Here is a 16199-nt window from a genome sequence, read left to right on the forward strand (position 1 = left end):
GCAGAGCTGTTGAAAGCCAATTGCTTGGCTACTTTGGAATTTGTCCCATATTTCAGGAATATTGTCTCAGTCTTTAAGCTCTGCCTGATTTCTGAATCTCCTTGCAAATATTATAAATGATTTTGTAAATGGTCACATCTTCAGTGTACATTAGAAATATTCTCAAATGAAGCCATGCAGTGTATCATTTACAGCTAAGTGACAGGCAACAGCTTGTCTGGTTTTTCTTCTCCAGCAGTGACTTAGCAGAGGAGAGGACTAGTGGAGAACCTTTAACCCAGAAGACACATCTTTGATCATCAGTCTGTAAATTCAGTTCTGCTACTGTGCAGCATTCAGAAGAATATATATTTATATATTTAACTTGTGATGTTATTACATACGCTAAATAGTCTGCATATGTTGACGGGTGTAAATGTGTGTCTAGTAGTCTAGGGATAGATTAGGATGGAGAGTATCCAGTGTAAGAAGATAAAGACAGCAGCTAGTATAGAAGATAGACTTGGTTTTACATAGGCCTGCTCTAACTCTGATTCTCATTGTGATGTGACATTGGAGGCAACTGGGAGACTTTTAACAATATTGCTTCCCATTCTCCCAGCTCTTCTCTCCCTTTCCCCTCTGCCATGTTTCTTTTAATTTTAATTTTTAATTGTTATTATAAAGGTGATGTACAGAGGGGTTACAGCTACATAAGTCAGGTAATAAGTACATTTCTTTTTAGATAATGTTATCCCTTCCCTTGCTCTCTCCCAGTTTTTTCCATCTCACTGTCATGTTTTTTTTTTTTTCCTTCTAGTCCTGGGGCTTGAACTCAGGGCCTAGGGGCTGTCCTTGAGCTTCTTTAGCTCAAGGCTAGCACTTTATCATTTGAGCCACAGCTCCACTTCCATCTTTTTCTGAGTAGTTTATTGGATGTAAGGGTTTCATGGACTTTCCTGCCTGGGTTGGCTTCAAACCATGATCCTCAGATCTCAGACTCCTGAATAGTTAGGATTACAAGCATGAGTCACCAGTGCCTAGCCCCACTGTCTTGTTTTAAAGAAGCTTTCAAATGACTCACATGGATAGCTACTGTTAGAAATCCTGAAAACAAGCTATCTTGAGGCACCAGTGGCTCAAATCTATAATCCTAGTTACTTAGGAACTGAGCTAGGGGCTGGGAAAGTGGCTCAGTGGTAGAGTGCTTGCCTTGCAAGCATGAGGCCCTGGGTTCGATTCCTCAGCACCACATAAGCAGAAAAAGCTGGAAGTGGTGCTGTGGGTCAAAGCGCTAGAGCGCTAGCCTTGAGCTGAAGAGCTGAGGGACAGTGCCCAGGCCCAGAATTCAGGCCCCACGACCGGCAGAAAAAACAAAAAAACAAAAAACTGAGCTGGGAAGGTGGCTCAGTGATAGAGCACTTGCTTTGCATGCCTGAGGCCCTGGGTTCGATTCCTCAGTACCACAGAAGCAAAAAAGAAAAAAGCTGGAAGTGGCGCTGTGGCTCAAGTGGTAGAGTGCTAGCCTTGAGCTGAGGGCTTTATGGGAAAAAGCCCAGCTATAGTGAAAGGCTTAGAGTTCAAGCTCCAGTCCTGGCACGCATGCATGTGTGTGTGTGCACACACACATACACACAAAAACCAACACAGACAAACATAAATCCTTAAAGTAGCTATTGTATTTTGAACTCTTGCTCTCCACAAGCGTTTAGTAGAACCAAGAATATCCAGTGTGGAAATACTTATTTAACTTTTCTGACTCTTATCTAAAGTTTTCTGTCTGTCCCAGATTTCAAATTGTAGCTATCACAATCAGTTGCTTTTCTTGTCTAGAGTAGGGTCTGAAAATTTGCATTTCCAATAAGTGCCCAGCACCATGCCATGTCTAAGCCATGTCTAAAGGTCAGTTCCAAATAGAACATTTATATTAGTATTAATTTTATTCTTACTCTTTTCTGTAATATAGATTTGGTTTGTGATGTTCTTAAAAGAATATGAGAGCCGGGCACTGGTGGCTCACGCCTGTAATCCTAGCTACTCAGGAGGCTGAGATCTGAGGATCGCGGTTCAAAGCCAGCCCGGGCAAGAAAGACCGTGAGACTCCTATCTCTAATAAACCACCAGAAAACCGGAAGTGGCGCTGTAGCTCAAGTGGTAGAGCGCTCGCCTTGAGCTGAAGAGCTGAGGGACAACACCCAGGCCCAGAGTTCAAGCCCCACGACCGACAAAAAAAAAAAAAAAAAAAAAAAAAAAACCCAAAAAAAAAACAAAAAAAAAAAAGAATATGAGAATTTGGGTTCCTTCAAAAGGGGATGCAAAGTGTTTTCTTCTGACAAAGCATGTTACAATGTTAAAATTACTGCAATAAAAATCTAATTAGGATCTAAAATAAAATTAATGTCAGATTTTGTTTTCTCTTTACCAGAATATGTGCTGCTGTATAAGAGCAAGTTTAAAAAGATCAAAGCCATGGATACTTCTTGGGAGAAATTACAGTTCCTTACCAGGTACAGATGTTTGATTCTGATTTTACTAATTTGCTTCCTTTCTTTTTTCTCTTGCTCTTTTATGTTTTTTGTTTGCGAGAATCTCTTTTTTTCAGAGGTCTCTGACTCTGTTCTACTTCTTGGCCATTTTCTTAAGATTCTTGGGGGTAAGGGTATTGTGAGGGATGTTAGGAGGGAAGGAATACAATGGAATTGTGTTCCACCTCTGCTGGACATACTGAGGGAATGAGCAAAGACAAGATTGCTGGAGGTGGTAGCTGATTAATTAGCATGTGAGTTCATGTGGAGAAGCTCTTGCTGTAAAAATTTTTTTTGTAATTCATTGCTAGGCTTTATGCAAACTGTTTTCTGTCAGTGCAAGTTTACTAGAAAATATTAATGTGAAGAGTCTTAGGAGTAGTTTGATTAAATATTTATTTATTTTTATTTTTCATTTGTCATTCATGGGGCTTGAACTCTGGGCCTGAGCTCTGTCCCTCAGATCTTCAGCTCAAGGCTACAGAGCTACTTCTGGTTTTCTGGTGGTTTATTGGAGATAAGAATTTCACAGCCTTTCCTGCCTAGGCTGGCTTTGAACCGCCATCCTCAGATCTCAGCCTTCTGAGTAGCTAGGATTACAGGCATGAGCCACCGGTGCTTGGCAAATATTTATTTTGATATATAGCTATTAGGGGCTGGCAGGCTTAGGAGCAAAATATTTTAATTTCTAATTGTTACTAAGCCAACATATGTGCAACATTATTCCTAGTGTCTTGTATTAGCAAGTGCGTGGTAGACTGGTTGAAACTAGTTTAATTCTATTGTTATTCTCATTACCATCTTTGTCAAGAAAATGATGGATTAAGGGCTTGCCTTGCATGCATGAGGCCTTGGGTTCCATTCCTCAGTACCACATAAGCAGAAAAAGCCAGAAGTGGTGCTATGGCTCAAGTGGTAGAGCTCTAGCCTTGAACTGAAGAGCTGAGAGACAGTGCCCAGGCCCAGAGTTCAGACCCCATGACCGACAAAAAAAAAAAGAAAAGAAAATGGTGCATTGAAAATACTCATTAGTTCTTGACTTGAAAGGAATTTAATAGACTGCATTAATTGTTCATATGTAGGTTTTCATTTTCTATCTATGTGAATTCAGCTGTAGAGTATAGGTTATCTTTTGATCTTTAGACCGTCACAGGGTTTTAAGAAATAATATGAAACTGAAATTTGGAAGAACTCGTTTAAATAGCACCAAGATACAGATTAAATTTACAAATATAATTGCATTTAAAAGTGCTTTAATATTACTTATTAATGAAATCTATGGTAAGCATGGCATTTAGACACTATGGGCATATATTTATATTTTAAAAAATATAAGCTGGCTGGGTGTAGTGGAACACACCTATAATCCTAGCACACAGGAGACTGGGACCAAATTTGAGGTCAGCCTGAACTACATAGCAAATTCTAGGTTGGCTGAGATATATAGTAAGACTGTGTCTCAAGAAGAAATACTGCTTGACCTTTTAGAAGTTTTAGATTATTACAGCTTCTTTTCTTTTCTTTTTTTTTTTTGGTCCAGTCGTGGGGCCTGAACTCTGGTCCTGGGTGCTGTCCTTCAGCTCTTCAGCTCAAGGCTAGCGCTCTACTACTTGAGCCACAGTGCCACTTCTGGCTTTTTTTTTTTTTCTTCTGCTTATGTAGTGCTGAGGAATTGAACCCAGGGCCTCATACATGCAAGGCAAGCACTCTACCACTGAGCCACCTTCCCAGCCCTTACAGCTTATTTTCTGTGATAGCTCCCAAGCCATCTTTAAAGGTATTGTGTCCTGGGATTGCCAAGGGCAGGTAAGTTTCAGATTGTACCATGATTTGGTTATTAGCTATTTAGAGGATCATGCTGAGCTTGCAAGTTTTAGAAAATATAGGTACCCTGAACTGTGCATTTAAAATTTTTTAATTCAGATTTTACTTGTATCAATATCATTATGAACATTAATTCTAATTCTACATTTGGTAATTGGAAGTATAGGAGGTGACAGAGATTGGGGCTACTTTGTATCTTCCAGAAAATATGACCTAGATATTGGTTTTTAAAAAATTTTTACTTTATGCAACTGCTTTTTTTTTTCTGGTTAATTGGAGATAGGAGTTTCTACTGGATGCCTCACAAGTGAGGAGCTACTCAGGAGGCTGAGATCTGAGGATCACAGTTCAAAGCCAGCCTGGGCAGGAAAGTTGAACTCTCTCTGGGCCTGGGCACTGTTCGTCAGCTCCACAGATCAAGGCAAGTGCTCTACCACTTGAACCACAGTGCTATTTCCTGTTTTCTTGTGATTAATTAGAGATAAGAGTCTCACAGACTTTTCTGCCTAGGCTGGCTTTGAACCATGACCCTCAGATCTCAGTCTCCTGAGAAGCTAGGATTACAGGTGTGAGCCACTGGTGTGGCTCTGAGAAATTTTACCTCCTGTTAACCACCAGAAAGCCAGAAGTGGCTTAAGTGACGCTGTGGCTCTAGTGGTAGAGAGCTTACCTTGAGCTGAAGAGCTCAAGGACAGAGCCCACATCCAGAGGTCAAACCCCACAACCAAATAAAAAACCACCACCAACAAAAAAACAGTTTCTAAGTTTTTGTCTCCTCTAGCTGGCTTTGAACTGCAGTCCTTAATCCTCAGTCTCCTGAGCAACTGGATTATAGGTGTGAACCACTTGTATCTGGCTATTTAAAACCTTTACCATCAGGCTGGGAAGGTGGCTCAGTGGTAGAACGCTTGCCTTGCATGCCTGAGGCCCTGGGTTCGATTCCTCAGTACCACATAAGCAAAAAGAAAAAAGCTGGAAGTGGCGCTGTGGCTCAAGTGGTAGAGTGCTAGCTTTGAGCTGAAGAGCTGAGGGACAGCGCCCAGGCCCAGAGTTCAGGCCCCATGACCGGACCCTCCCTCCCCCCCAAAAAAACCAAAACAACTTTTACCATCAACTCTAGCTTTTTCCTTACAGATTGTAGGAAAACATGTTTTATTTTTTTGCGGGGGGAGGGGGAATGAATTTTAAATAATGTCAGTTTTATTTGAAATTTGAATTTTACTTGAAATTAATAAGTTTAGATATTTATATATATTTAGATATAATTTATATATATTTAGATATAATTAAGTTTAGATATTTCCATTTGTAAATTAAAGGAATTTTCATAAAATTAACAGTTCAATTTTAACCCTCTTTCCTTTAGGCTTAATAGGAAATGATATTAAGTCGCTACATTCCATCATTAGCCCTCCTATAGCTAAGTAAGTACTATGGTTGATACTATGTTGTTCCTCCCCATGGACTGCTTAAAAATATACTATAATGGGCATTACTAGTGAAATGTTAATTTCTGTAGCTTTCTGCCTTTGCTAAGTAAAGATAGATGTTAGTGTGCATCTTTTTTCTTTTTTTTTTTGGTCAGTCTTGGGACTTGAACTCTGGGCTTGGGCGCTGTCTCTCAGCACCTCAGCTCGAGGTCGAGGCCAGTGCTCTACCGTTTGAGCCATAGCACCATTTCCAGTTTTCTGATGGTTTTATTGGAGATAAGAGTCTCACAGACTTTTCTGCCTGGGCTGGCTTTGAACCGTGATCCTCAGATCTCAGCCTCCTGAGTGGCTAGGATTATAGGCGTGAGCCACCAGCACCTGGCTGTTAGTATATCTTAAAAGCAATTTTCCTTTCACAGTTTAATGCTAAACATTTTTAATACAACAACAGCAAACTTCTCATCGAACTGAATATAAGATATTCTCTCAAGATTGTACTTGCTTAGCAGCTTTTGTTGCTTGCTTTTTCTGCTTACCTGTTTTTTTCACACTAATGTGATAGGATATGTTTTCAGTTTTTTCAAATTTGTTTTTTTAGTTTGTTTTTTTTTGCCAGTCCTGAGGCTTGAACTTGGCCTAAGCATGTCCCTGAGCTACTTTTGCTTGAACCACAGCAACACTTCTGGTTTTTTCTGTGATTTAATTGGAGATAAGAAAGAGTCTGTTTCACAGACTTTTCTGCCCAGGCTGTTTTCCTTCTGATCCTCAGATCTCAGCCTCCTGAGTAGCTAGGATTACAGGCATGAACCAATGGCGCCTAGCTTTTTTCTAGGTTTTACGTAATTATATAAATTATAAGAATACTAACCAGCTTTGAAATGTATATACTATATATATTTTGTTTTATATTTTATTAGTATATACCTAATAATGCATTTTCCCTCCCCTTTTTAAACAGAATCCGTAATATTGGAATTATGGCTCATATTGATGCAGGCAAAACTACCACCACAGAAAGAATATTGTACTATTCTGGATACACAAGATCATTGGGAGGTTAGAATGGATTCCTCCTATCCCCACTCCCTATTAGCAAAAGCATCATTGGAAAATAATTGATTAAGAAGTCAATCTAGAACCTTTGATTATGGCATGGAATCACTGATGTCTAAACCACAACTTAAAGACAAGGTAGCTGCAACATACATCAAAGGCTCTTTTAATACTGCACTGAACATGCAGACTTTAAGGCCATAATGGCTTCATTGGCACCACTGCACCCAGAAGGTTATGGGACAGTTTCCCAATAGCTTTAGATGTTTCTTTGTACAAAAGCCACCCTAGTTTAGTAGGAGACTGATGTTCTGTAGCAATGACTATCTGCTGTTACAAATCCGTAGGCCTCTTTGCAGGTCTCACATAGGGACATGCCATACCCTCTTCAGGAAAGCCCAAAGTGATATCCCTAAGTGATAATTCTTCCCAATTCACATTTAGTTTACCCATCAGAAGTTTTGTTGTATGTTGCCCAGGAACACGATTAATTTTTTGGTTGTCTCATTTCTTGAAGAAAAGAACTGAAAAGTAAATCCTCAAATTCTCATGTAGAAAGGGAGAAAAAAAAGAATTTCTAAAAAATCCTTAGTTTACTATAATGGCATTTACCTAAGTTTTGAATTTTTGTAGCTGTAATGTGAAGATTAAGCTGTTTGGTTAAGCATGTAAATGTGGATCCTTAGATAATATTTTATTTTGTTTTGTGTTTTTCTTTTGTTTTAAAATAGCAGTGCTGCTCTTAGCTTACTTTGGAAATTAAGGTTCAGAAGTCTACTTTATGGTATGCCCCCTACTGGTAGCCATTTCTCTATCCCCTGAGAAGTGACTGAGACTTAGAATTTCTTCAGGGAGAGAACATAGGATTAGAAGCTTCATGAGAGTAGGTTCCTAATTGTATAACCACCTGATTTCTCATAAAATAATTATTGTATTATGCAGCATTGTTAAGTTTTCTCTGTTTTGTCATATGTCTGATAAGTCTTTTCCTCATATCTCCAAATTGTGTACCTGAAGTAATGGTCTGATATCTAAGTTATCTCTATTACTTTATTGTGTGTTGCTGCCATTTATCATCTACTGGACTAGGTACTCAGTACCATCTCATTTCACTCTCCAAACCAAGTTAAGTAACTTGCTCAAGATCATAGGGTAAGTGAGTGGTAAGCTAGGATATAAGTTTGTGTTGTTAGATTACACAACTTTGCCTCCTATCAAGGGATCAAGAAGGATAAAGAAGGGTAATAAAAGTTAAAATGGGAAAAAAATTAAAAAGTACGTAGTTTAATCAAATTAATATTTGGTAAAACTCCAGACCTTGTATTTTTCTAGGTAAGTACTCTATAACTTCAGCCATGCCCTACTATGAGAAAAAGCATTTTTATGTCAAAGTAGTTTGAAAAAAGCTTTATAAATGGAATTGGTGCTGTGGCTCAAGTGGTAGAGTGCTATCCTTGAGAAAAAAGAAAAGCTTTGTAAATATTAGAGCAAATATTTGGGGAAAGATTTTTCTTAAGGAAAATTATGTCAAATAGATTCCAAGTATCAATGCAATGCTCTGGCTGTTAAACTGTGTCCTCTTTTTCCTGATTAGATGTTGATGATGGAGACACAGTAACAGATTTCATGGCTCAGGAGCGAGAAAGAGGCATTACCATTCAATCAGCAGCCGTTACTTTTGATTGGAAGGGGTACAGAGTCAATCTGATTGATACACCAGGTATGCTTCTGTTTCACCCATACAGATATGATATATAGGACTTTAGTTTTTTGTTTGTGTGGGATTTGGGTGGAGATGTATTATTATTTTTACTATTATGCTATTAAAACATTATACAATTAGTCATCCTAAACTTTTTGGGGGAAAATAGTGAGATATAGTCTTGCTTAGTTGCCCAGGCTAGCCTCAAACTTGTAGTTGTCCTGCATGTACTCCTCCTGTGAGTGCTAGGATCACAGGAGTGCACCAGCATCCCTGGCATAACTTTTTTGTGTGTGTGTGCTAGTCCTGTAGAGCTTGAACTCAGGACCTGAGCACTGTTCCTAAGCTTTCTTTTTTTTTTTTTTTTTTTTTTAGTTTTATTTATTTTTTGGTCAAGGCTAGTGCTTTACACTTCTACCTCCAGCTTTCTTTCTTTTTTTTTGGTAGCTAGGTAGAGATAAATCTCCTGGAATTTTCTGCCCAGGTAGGCTTTGAACTGCAGTCCTCAGATCTCAGCCTCTTGAGTAGCTAGGATTACAGGTATGAGTTACTAGCACACAGCAGCTATTTTTTTCAGCACATAATTATTCAAATAAAATTTTAATTATTTCAATTCAATACAATTGAAAATGTAGTGTCATTAAATGCCATTTTCTGCTAAATTTCAAATTACAGCTTTGTGGGCCACTGCTAAGCAAAAGTGTCATATCCTAAGTATTCAGCTTATTAACTAAGATGATTGACAGTATCATGATAGGAGGTGGGGAAGAACTACGATCAGCTCATAGAATTTGGCTAACAGAGAAAAAAACCAACAAAACCAACACAACTTACAAAGTGGCTATAGACATTAGTAAAATAAAAATACAACCCCAAATGTCCATGTCTTAAGTTACTAGGGGGAAAAACCCTATAGGTACAGTTATAGTAAATATCGTCCTCACACATTTGGGTGAATTAATTTGCATTTCATATTGACTTATGGCCTAAATCTAATGAAACCATTTTTTTTTTTTTGGGTCCGGTCGTGGGGCCTGAACTCTGTCCCTCAGCTCTTCAGCTCAAGGCTAGCGCTCTACCACTTGAGCCTCAGCACCACTTCCGGCTTTTTTCTTTTTGCTTATGTGGTGCTGAGGAATCGAACCCAGGGCCTCATGCATGCAAGGCAAGTGCTCTACCATTGAGCCACCTTCCCAGCCCCATGAAACCATTTTAAAAGCTCTATGAGGAATGGAAATTTCAGTTTTCTTTTCTTTTTCTTTTTTTTTTTTTTTTGGGTCCGGTTGTGGGGCCTGAACTTGGGCGCTGTCCCTCAGCTCTTCAGTCCAAGGCTAGTGCTCTACCACTTGTGCCACAGCACCACTTCCGGCTTTTTTCTTTTTGCTGAGGAATCGAACCCAGGGCCTCATGCATGCAAGGCAATCGCTCTACCACTGAGCCACCTTCCCAGCCCCCTTTTTTTTGGGGGGGGGGTCTGGTTGTGGGGCCTGAACTCTGGGCCTGGGCGCTGTCCCTCAGCTCTTCAGCTCAAGGCTAGTGCACTACCACTTGAGCCGTAGCACTACTTCCGGCTTTTTGTTTTTTCTGCTTATGTGGTGCTCAGGAATTGAACTCAGGGCCTCAAGCATGCAAGGCAAGTGCTCTACCACTGAGCCACCTTCCCACTTTTCTTTTTAAGAAGACCTCTTAAATTTCTGGATGGGCAAGATTTACTTTAGTAGGCAGAGGTCCTGCTTCTTCATGATCTTCAACTTTAGATCTAACAACCACAAGAGAAGAAGCTGGATATTTGCTTAGCTTTTGTTCATTCACAAATTCCAAGTCACCATAGATACTCAGCTTCTCAGGGGGAACATACTGTTCTACAGCTGTAGCAAAAGCTGCACAACAAATCCAGAGTAAAACCATTACTGAGAGGACAAGAGTCATGGTTAAAATCCACCCAGAGTTGAGAGAGAAGCATCTCAAAAAGCCATCACTTTCTCCATCTTCAAGATAGTTTCTGTGTGACTGTGAACTTCTCAAGAGCAGATAGGACATTTTGCTCAGAGAAGATTATCCCAAATTTGTAGCCTCCTGTGCCAACTGTGGTGCAAACTGAATTTCTGGCTTTGACTAGAATATCACTATCTTCCCATCATCAGCTTGACGATGAAAGGTCCATGAAGAGGTTATGAAGCTCTGTGCAGAGTCCATCATGTAACTCCAGAATGAGCTTACCAGAGTTAGAGGGAAGAGGAGGTGTATTTTTGGCATCAGGGACATTAGTTGTTCTTATTCAATTCGGCAAATAGTAGCTGATCTTGGCATCCGAGATGGCAAGCATATTGCTCATCAGGTTGGAAATATGTTTTGTACATGCAGATTCACATTACAATTTGGTCCGATTTAAATCAATTCCATCATCCACAAACTGACAACTTGAAAACAGCCTGCAACCTCTCTGACATGCAGACAACTCCTCTTCCTTAGGGTTGGTGTGTAAGGAGTAGGTCAACTGACAGGCCCCGTGGCAGGATGCCGTATCACCCAAGATCAAGTCAAACGCTAGGGCCATGGTCAATAGCAGCAGCAGTGGTGGGAATCCCAGTTGGGCCTGGACCCAGTAGCTCCCTTTTGGTGCCACTATCTTGCTCCCCTCTGTCCACAGCAGCTATTTTTAAATATATATTCAGTAATGTTAAGTATATCCACATCACTTTGAAGCAGATGCGCAGTAACTTTTTCATCTTGCAGAACATAAACTTTGTACTTTATTAAACAACTGTTCTGTTTTGTCCCTCATCCGACACCATCATTCCAATTTATACATCCATGAACTTGATTACTTTAAATACTTCATACAAATAGAATCATATCACATTTGTCCTATGATAGTCTTATTCACTTAACACATAACATGTTGTAGCAGCTTGTAAGATTTCTTTCCTTTGAAGAGAACATAGTATTCCCTTTTATGTATTGCTATCTCTCAATATGTGTGAGGGATAATGTTCCAGGATCTTCTGTGGATACCAAAATCTGTAGATGTTCAAGTCCCTTATACAAGATGAAAAATACTTACATATAACCTATGTATATCCTCTCACATGATTGTAATAACTAATTTAAATGCTACAAAAAGTTGTTATACTGTATGGTTTAGAGAATAACAAAAAAAAAGTCTGCAAGTATTTAGTTTAAACACAGTTTTTTCTCCAATGTTTTCCATCCATGATTGAATCTGCAGTTGCAACCCCGTGGATGTAGAGGGCCTACCTGTCTGTACCAGGTTTTGTTTATTCCTCCACTGAGGGATATTTGGGTTGCTTTTACTTTTTGGTAAATAATGTTGCTGTGGACATGAGTGTACAAATGTCTTTTCGGGTATATAACCAGAAGTGAAACTGCTGAGTCTTGTGATTGTTTTTGTTTTTAAGATGGTTGTTAGTATTCCTTGTCCTTTTCTTAGGTCATGTGGATTTTACCCTGGAGGTTGAGCGCTGCTTACGAGTATTGGATGGTGCAGTGGCTGTATTTGATGCCTCTGCTGGTGTAGAGGTAAAAATGTTGCTAAATTAAAAAAAAAAGACAGCAGGGCTGGGAAGGAGGCTCAGTGGTAGAGTGTTTGCCTTGCATGCATGAGGCCCTGGGTTCGATTCCTTAGCACCACATAAGCAAAAAGAAAAAACCGGAAGTGGCGCTGTGGCTCAAGTGGTAGAGCACTAGCCTTGAGCTGAAGAGCTGAGGGACAGCGCCCAGGCCCAGAGTTCAGGCCCATAAGCAGATCCCCACCCACCCAAAAAAAGACACCATGATTTGTGAACCTATGTGCGTGTGTGTTTATAAACATGTATGTGTATGTATATGTACACATATATAGACACACATGTCTATACATATATGTAGAATATGTTAAAATTAGATAACTGTAGCCCTTCATTATGGTTTTGGGAAGCTGAAATTTATTTTTAATTTTTTTTTCTTTTAAAAATTCTATTGTAAAGGTTATTTACAGAGGGATTACAGTTACATAGGTCAGGTAGTGAGTACATTTCTCTCCCAGTTTTTCCCCTCCTGACATCCCTTCTTCCCAAGTTGTGTAGTTCATTTCCAACATAGTGTCTACTGAGTATCCCTGCTGAATTGGTTCACCCTTTGTCTTCACTTTTGGTGGGAGGCTGAAATTTAATATTGAATATGATCTTGGATATTTGATAGAAATGTTAGCTTCTCTGTAGAAAATAATGAGAGTTAGTGTCAAGAACTGCAAAGAGCCTGAGGTTTTGTTACTTGAAGCCAACCCATTCATCTGCCCTAGTTTCATGGCTTCTGGCAGGACACACAGAGTTCCTGAGTAAGAGACAAAGAACTTTTTAGTCACAAATGAGTTTTAGTATTTTCTTGTTCTGGTTTCTGGATCTCTACAGGGTGGCATGAAAGGGGTTAGGGACCATTGGCTCTGAAGGGGATTAAGAGCACTCTTGGGGGTGGGGGTGAGGGGCCCAAATAGGAGACCATCAGCCAAGGAGCAAAAGCATCAGATACCAAGCTTGAGTTCTAGTCTTGGACACGGTGAGCAGGGGAAAAGCCAATAAAAAGAGGAATTTTGTACTTAATAGGAATATTTTATAGTGTGCAATAATCAATTCCTGCCTTTTCTTCTGAAGGCAGACATTATTTATTAGGAAGGTAAGCAAACCTGCATTTTGTTCCCAAAGACACACTATCTGTTTTTAAAGCTGTTTAATAGACCTAGATCCTTGAAAAAATGGGCCAGAATAGAGGGAATCAGTGTCTTTTAAAACAACATGTAGGAACATGAGAGACCTGTGAAAAATTATCTCCCAACAACTCCTATGAAAGGTCTTGGGCTAGGAGTCACTTTCCTTATGTGCATGAGACCCAGGATTTGATACTAGCACTGCCAAAAAGAAGTGTGTAAGTATATGTATTTGTGTGTGAAGATTGTTAAATTTTGATAGTGGATTAATTATTAGTGCTCTCTTTTTAAGGGATAGTTAAATCCTCTTTTCCTACAACCAACATAGGCTCTATGTTGAATGTGGAATCCATTTTCTTTTAACCTTAAAATTACTAATTATATGTTTCTGTGTCTCTGTGTATATGCCAGTACCAGGGCTTGAACTCAAGGCCTTCTTTAAGACTTCTGTGCCCTCACTCTACTTTCTTGCTCACAGCAGGCATTCTACCACTTGAGTCATTCAGTCTCACAGACTTTTCTTCCTGGGCTAGCTTTTAATTCCAGTCTTCCAGGTCTCAGCCTCCTAAGTAGCCAGAATTACAGGCACAAGCCACCAGTGATCGGCCATGATATTATCTTAAGTAGTCCCCAAATTAGGACAAATTGATATAGTATAATGAACCAAGAAGGACACAGTATTACCTGTGTTCTATTCCTCCCAAAGATGTTTGGTCTATATGTAACCATGGGACAATAAGAGAAATCTAAGTGAAAAACCTCTAGAAACAACAACAATAACAAAACTAACTATAACTTTCTGGAAATTGAAAAATGTCTTAAAGTACTATAAATGACTGGGGATGGTGGTCGTTGGTAAGAAGCTGGAGAAATCCTAAAGAGGCCAGAAAACTAAATGTGACTTATGCTCTTCAGCTGGGTCCCAGATCATAAAAGAAGGTTACAGAAAATATCACTGGGAAAAATTAGAGAGATTTGAACATGGACTACCGATATCAGATAAAAATATTGTGTCAAACATAAAGTTTTCTGAGTATGGTAATTACATTTATTTATTCAGGAAAAAGTCCTTGTTCATGTGTTAAAGTATGACAATATCTGCCACTGAGCGAAGAGCAAGGGAGAGGAGACAGAAGTGGTGGAGAACATTCAGATCACAGTGCAGGTCGGATGCCTGTGAAGGAAGTGCAAGGAAGCATTAGGTAGATTGAGTCTCTGTACCAAAGCTCCACGAAAGATTTGGCCAAGCTAGTGGGGAGTACTTGAGCCAAATTGGAATCATGTCAGAGAAATCATGTCCTAGAGGAACAGGTCTATACTTGTACCCGTGGTATGCTCAGTCCTTAGCCAGAACAGCTAAGAAGATGGACCTGGGCAGGTATGGTGGTAGATCCAGAGGGACAGCAGTTGGTACATCAGTCAGTTTCCCTGAAAATGGGGATTTGGGCAGCACATTCACACTGCCACCACATACACAATCCATGCATGTTGGTAGAGACAGTAAAGTAAATGTGGCCAAATATTAATATTCTAGAATCATTTACTCTCTTACCAGCTTCTCTACAGATTTGAAAATTTTCAAAATGAAGTCAGGGTACTAATAAATTATTGAATGCCCCACCTGACGATCCTCGACAATGAAATAAAACCTAACACTGAGGGTTTTCCCCCCTTCTTTGTTTTAGGCCCAAACTCTTACTGTATGGAGGCAAGCTGACAAACACAAAATACCTCGAATCTGTTTTTTAAACAAGATGGACAAAACTGGAGCAAGGTATATAGGATGTCTTTGGTTTATCAAAGTTAGCATATAATTTGATCTTTTCATGGATTACAATTGAGTTTAGGGGGCTAGATCATGTTTCTCAGATCCTGATAAAGTTTTATCTATCTTATTGATTTTATTGGTTATCTTTGGAACTCTAGAGGGATAGTACCTGGTATTGCTAATGTTTACTTATCCCTCATAATTCCTAGAGCTAGAGAGTAGTTTCCTGCACTTATCCCCTGATTTTCTCCAGCTACTGGGAACAGCTCAGTGAAAGGGAGAAAATCAAGAACACTAAGGATTCCAGGGAAAATGTGATAGGGAAAGATTCTGGTCTATGGAGAGAGAGGGAGAGGGAGATGAGGGAGGGAGAGAGAGAGAGAGAGAGAGAGAGAGAGAGAGAGAGAGAGAGAGAGAGAGAGAGAGAGAGAGAGAGAGAGAGAGAGAGAGAGAGAGAGAGAGAGAGCGAGAGAGAGCACCAGAGAGCGAGAGAGAGCACCAGAGAGCGTGCACTAAAATCACAGAACAAACTGTTATTCCTCTGGGACTGCATAGCTGTGTTCTTTGTGTTTATGTAACTCTCCACAGTAATTCAAAGCTGCTTGTTTATTTATTGAATGGATTCTTGTCTTGATTAATTCCAGCACAGCAGTCTCTAAAATGTGCTGGCCTCAATTCTGATCCTTCTGTTTGGAGTTTCCTTGGTAGGGTGATGTGCCTGTGCTGATGGGGAAGGAGATAGCTGAATAATAGGCTGGTTCTCAGGACATTGGGACCAAAATGATCTCCTTATGTAGCTACAAATTACCTGTGTGACAAAGATGATTATTGCATAGGTAACCATAGAAATGAGCCACATAGTATCATACCAGTGATGTATGTAGAGAATAGTCTGGCTCTTGGAAGAAATCTGGTAACCTTGTGTAATAGCAAATACAACTGTAGAAGAATCCTTGAGTAACATGTAAACTTGCTTTTGAATCTTTTTTCCCCATGTGATCTTAACTCATTTAGCCTTCATCTGTAAACTTAATCTCTAAACTCTTTTATGTAGGATTATAGTAGATTTTTAATTACTGTTAACAAGTTTATTCGAGGTGTTGTCCCATATAAAGCTGTTAAATGGTAAGCATTGAAAATAATAAGTTATTTTAGAGAACATTTTATTGTTACTATTAAGTTGTTACTATTAACAAAGGTTATGGGTACATGGCTT

The 16199-nt window shown here is 39.5% G+C and overlaps 1 protein-coding gene and 1 pseudogene across 2 annotated transcripts in view; one reads left to right on the forward strand and one right to left on the reverse strand.

Annotated features, from left to right (window-relative positions):
* The window catches only part of LOC138834394 (ribosome-releasing factor 2, mitochondrial-like), a 31772-nt gene that overhangs the window by 3368 nt on the left and 12205 nt on the right, over window positions 1-16199 (forward strand). Inside the window, exons 3-8 of one of the 2 annotated variants that reach the window (XM_070033031.1) lie at window positions 2405-2486; window positions 5695-5752; window positions 6717-6814; window positions 8406-8531; window positions 11965-12053; window positions 14901-14989. In XM_070033031.1, coding sequence (XP_069889132.1) covers window positions 2405-2486; window positions 5695-5752; window positions 6717-6814; window positions 8406-8531; window positions 11965-12053; window positions 14901-14989 — 542 coding nt within the window. Of the gene's footprint in view, window positions 1-2404; window positions 2487-4219; window positions 4311-5694; window positions 5753-6716; window positions 6815-8405; window positions 8532-11964; window positions 12054-14900; window positions 14990-16199 lie in introns of those variants that run through there. The other variant, XM_070033032.1, reaches the window with a different exon arrangement.
* Window positions 10186-10782, reverse strand: LOC138834372 (transmembrane protein 59-like; annotated as a pseudogene).

This window comes from Dipodomys merriami, unplaced genomic scaffold (assembly GCF_024711535.1).
Source record: "Dipodomys merriami isolate MVZ:Mamm:240054 unplaced genomic scaffold, mDipMer1.0.p SCAF_213, whole genome shotgun sequence".
In the NCBI taxonomy this organism is placed as follows: Eukaryota; Metazoa; Chordata; class Mammalia; order Rodentia; family Heteromyidae; genus Dipodomys; species Dipodomys merriami.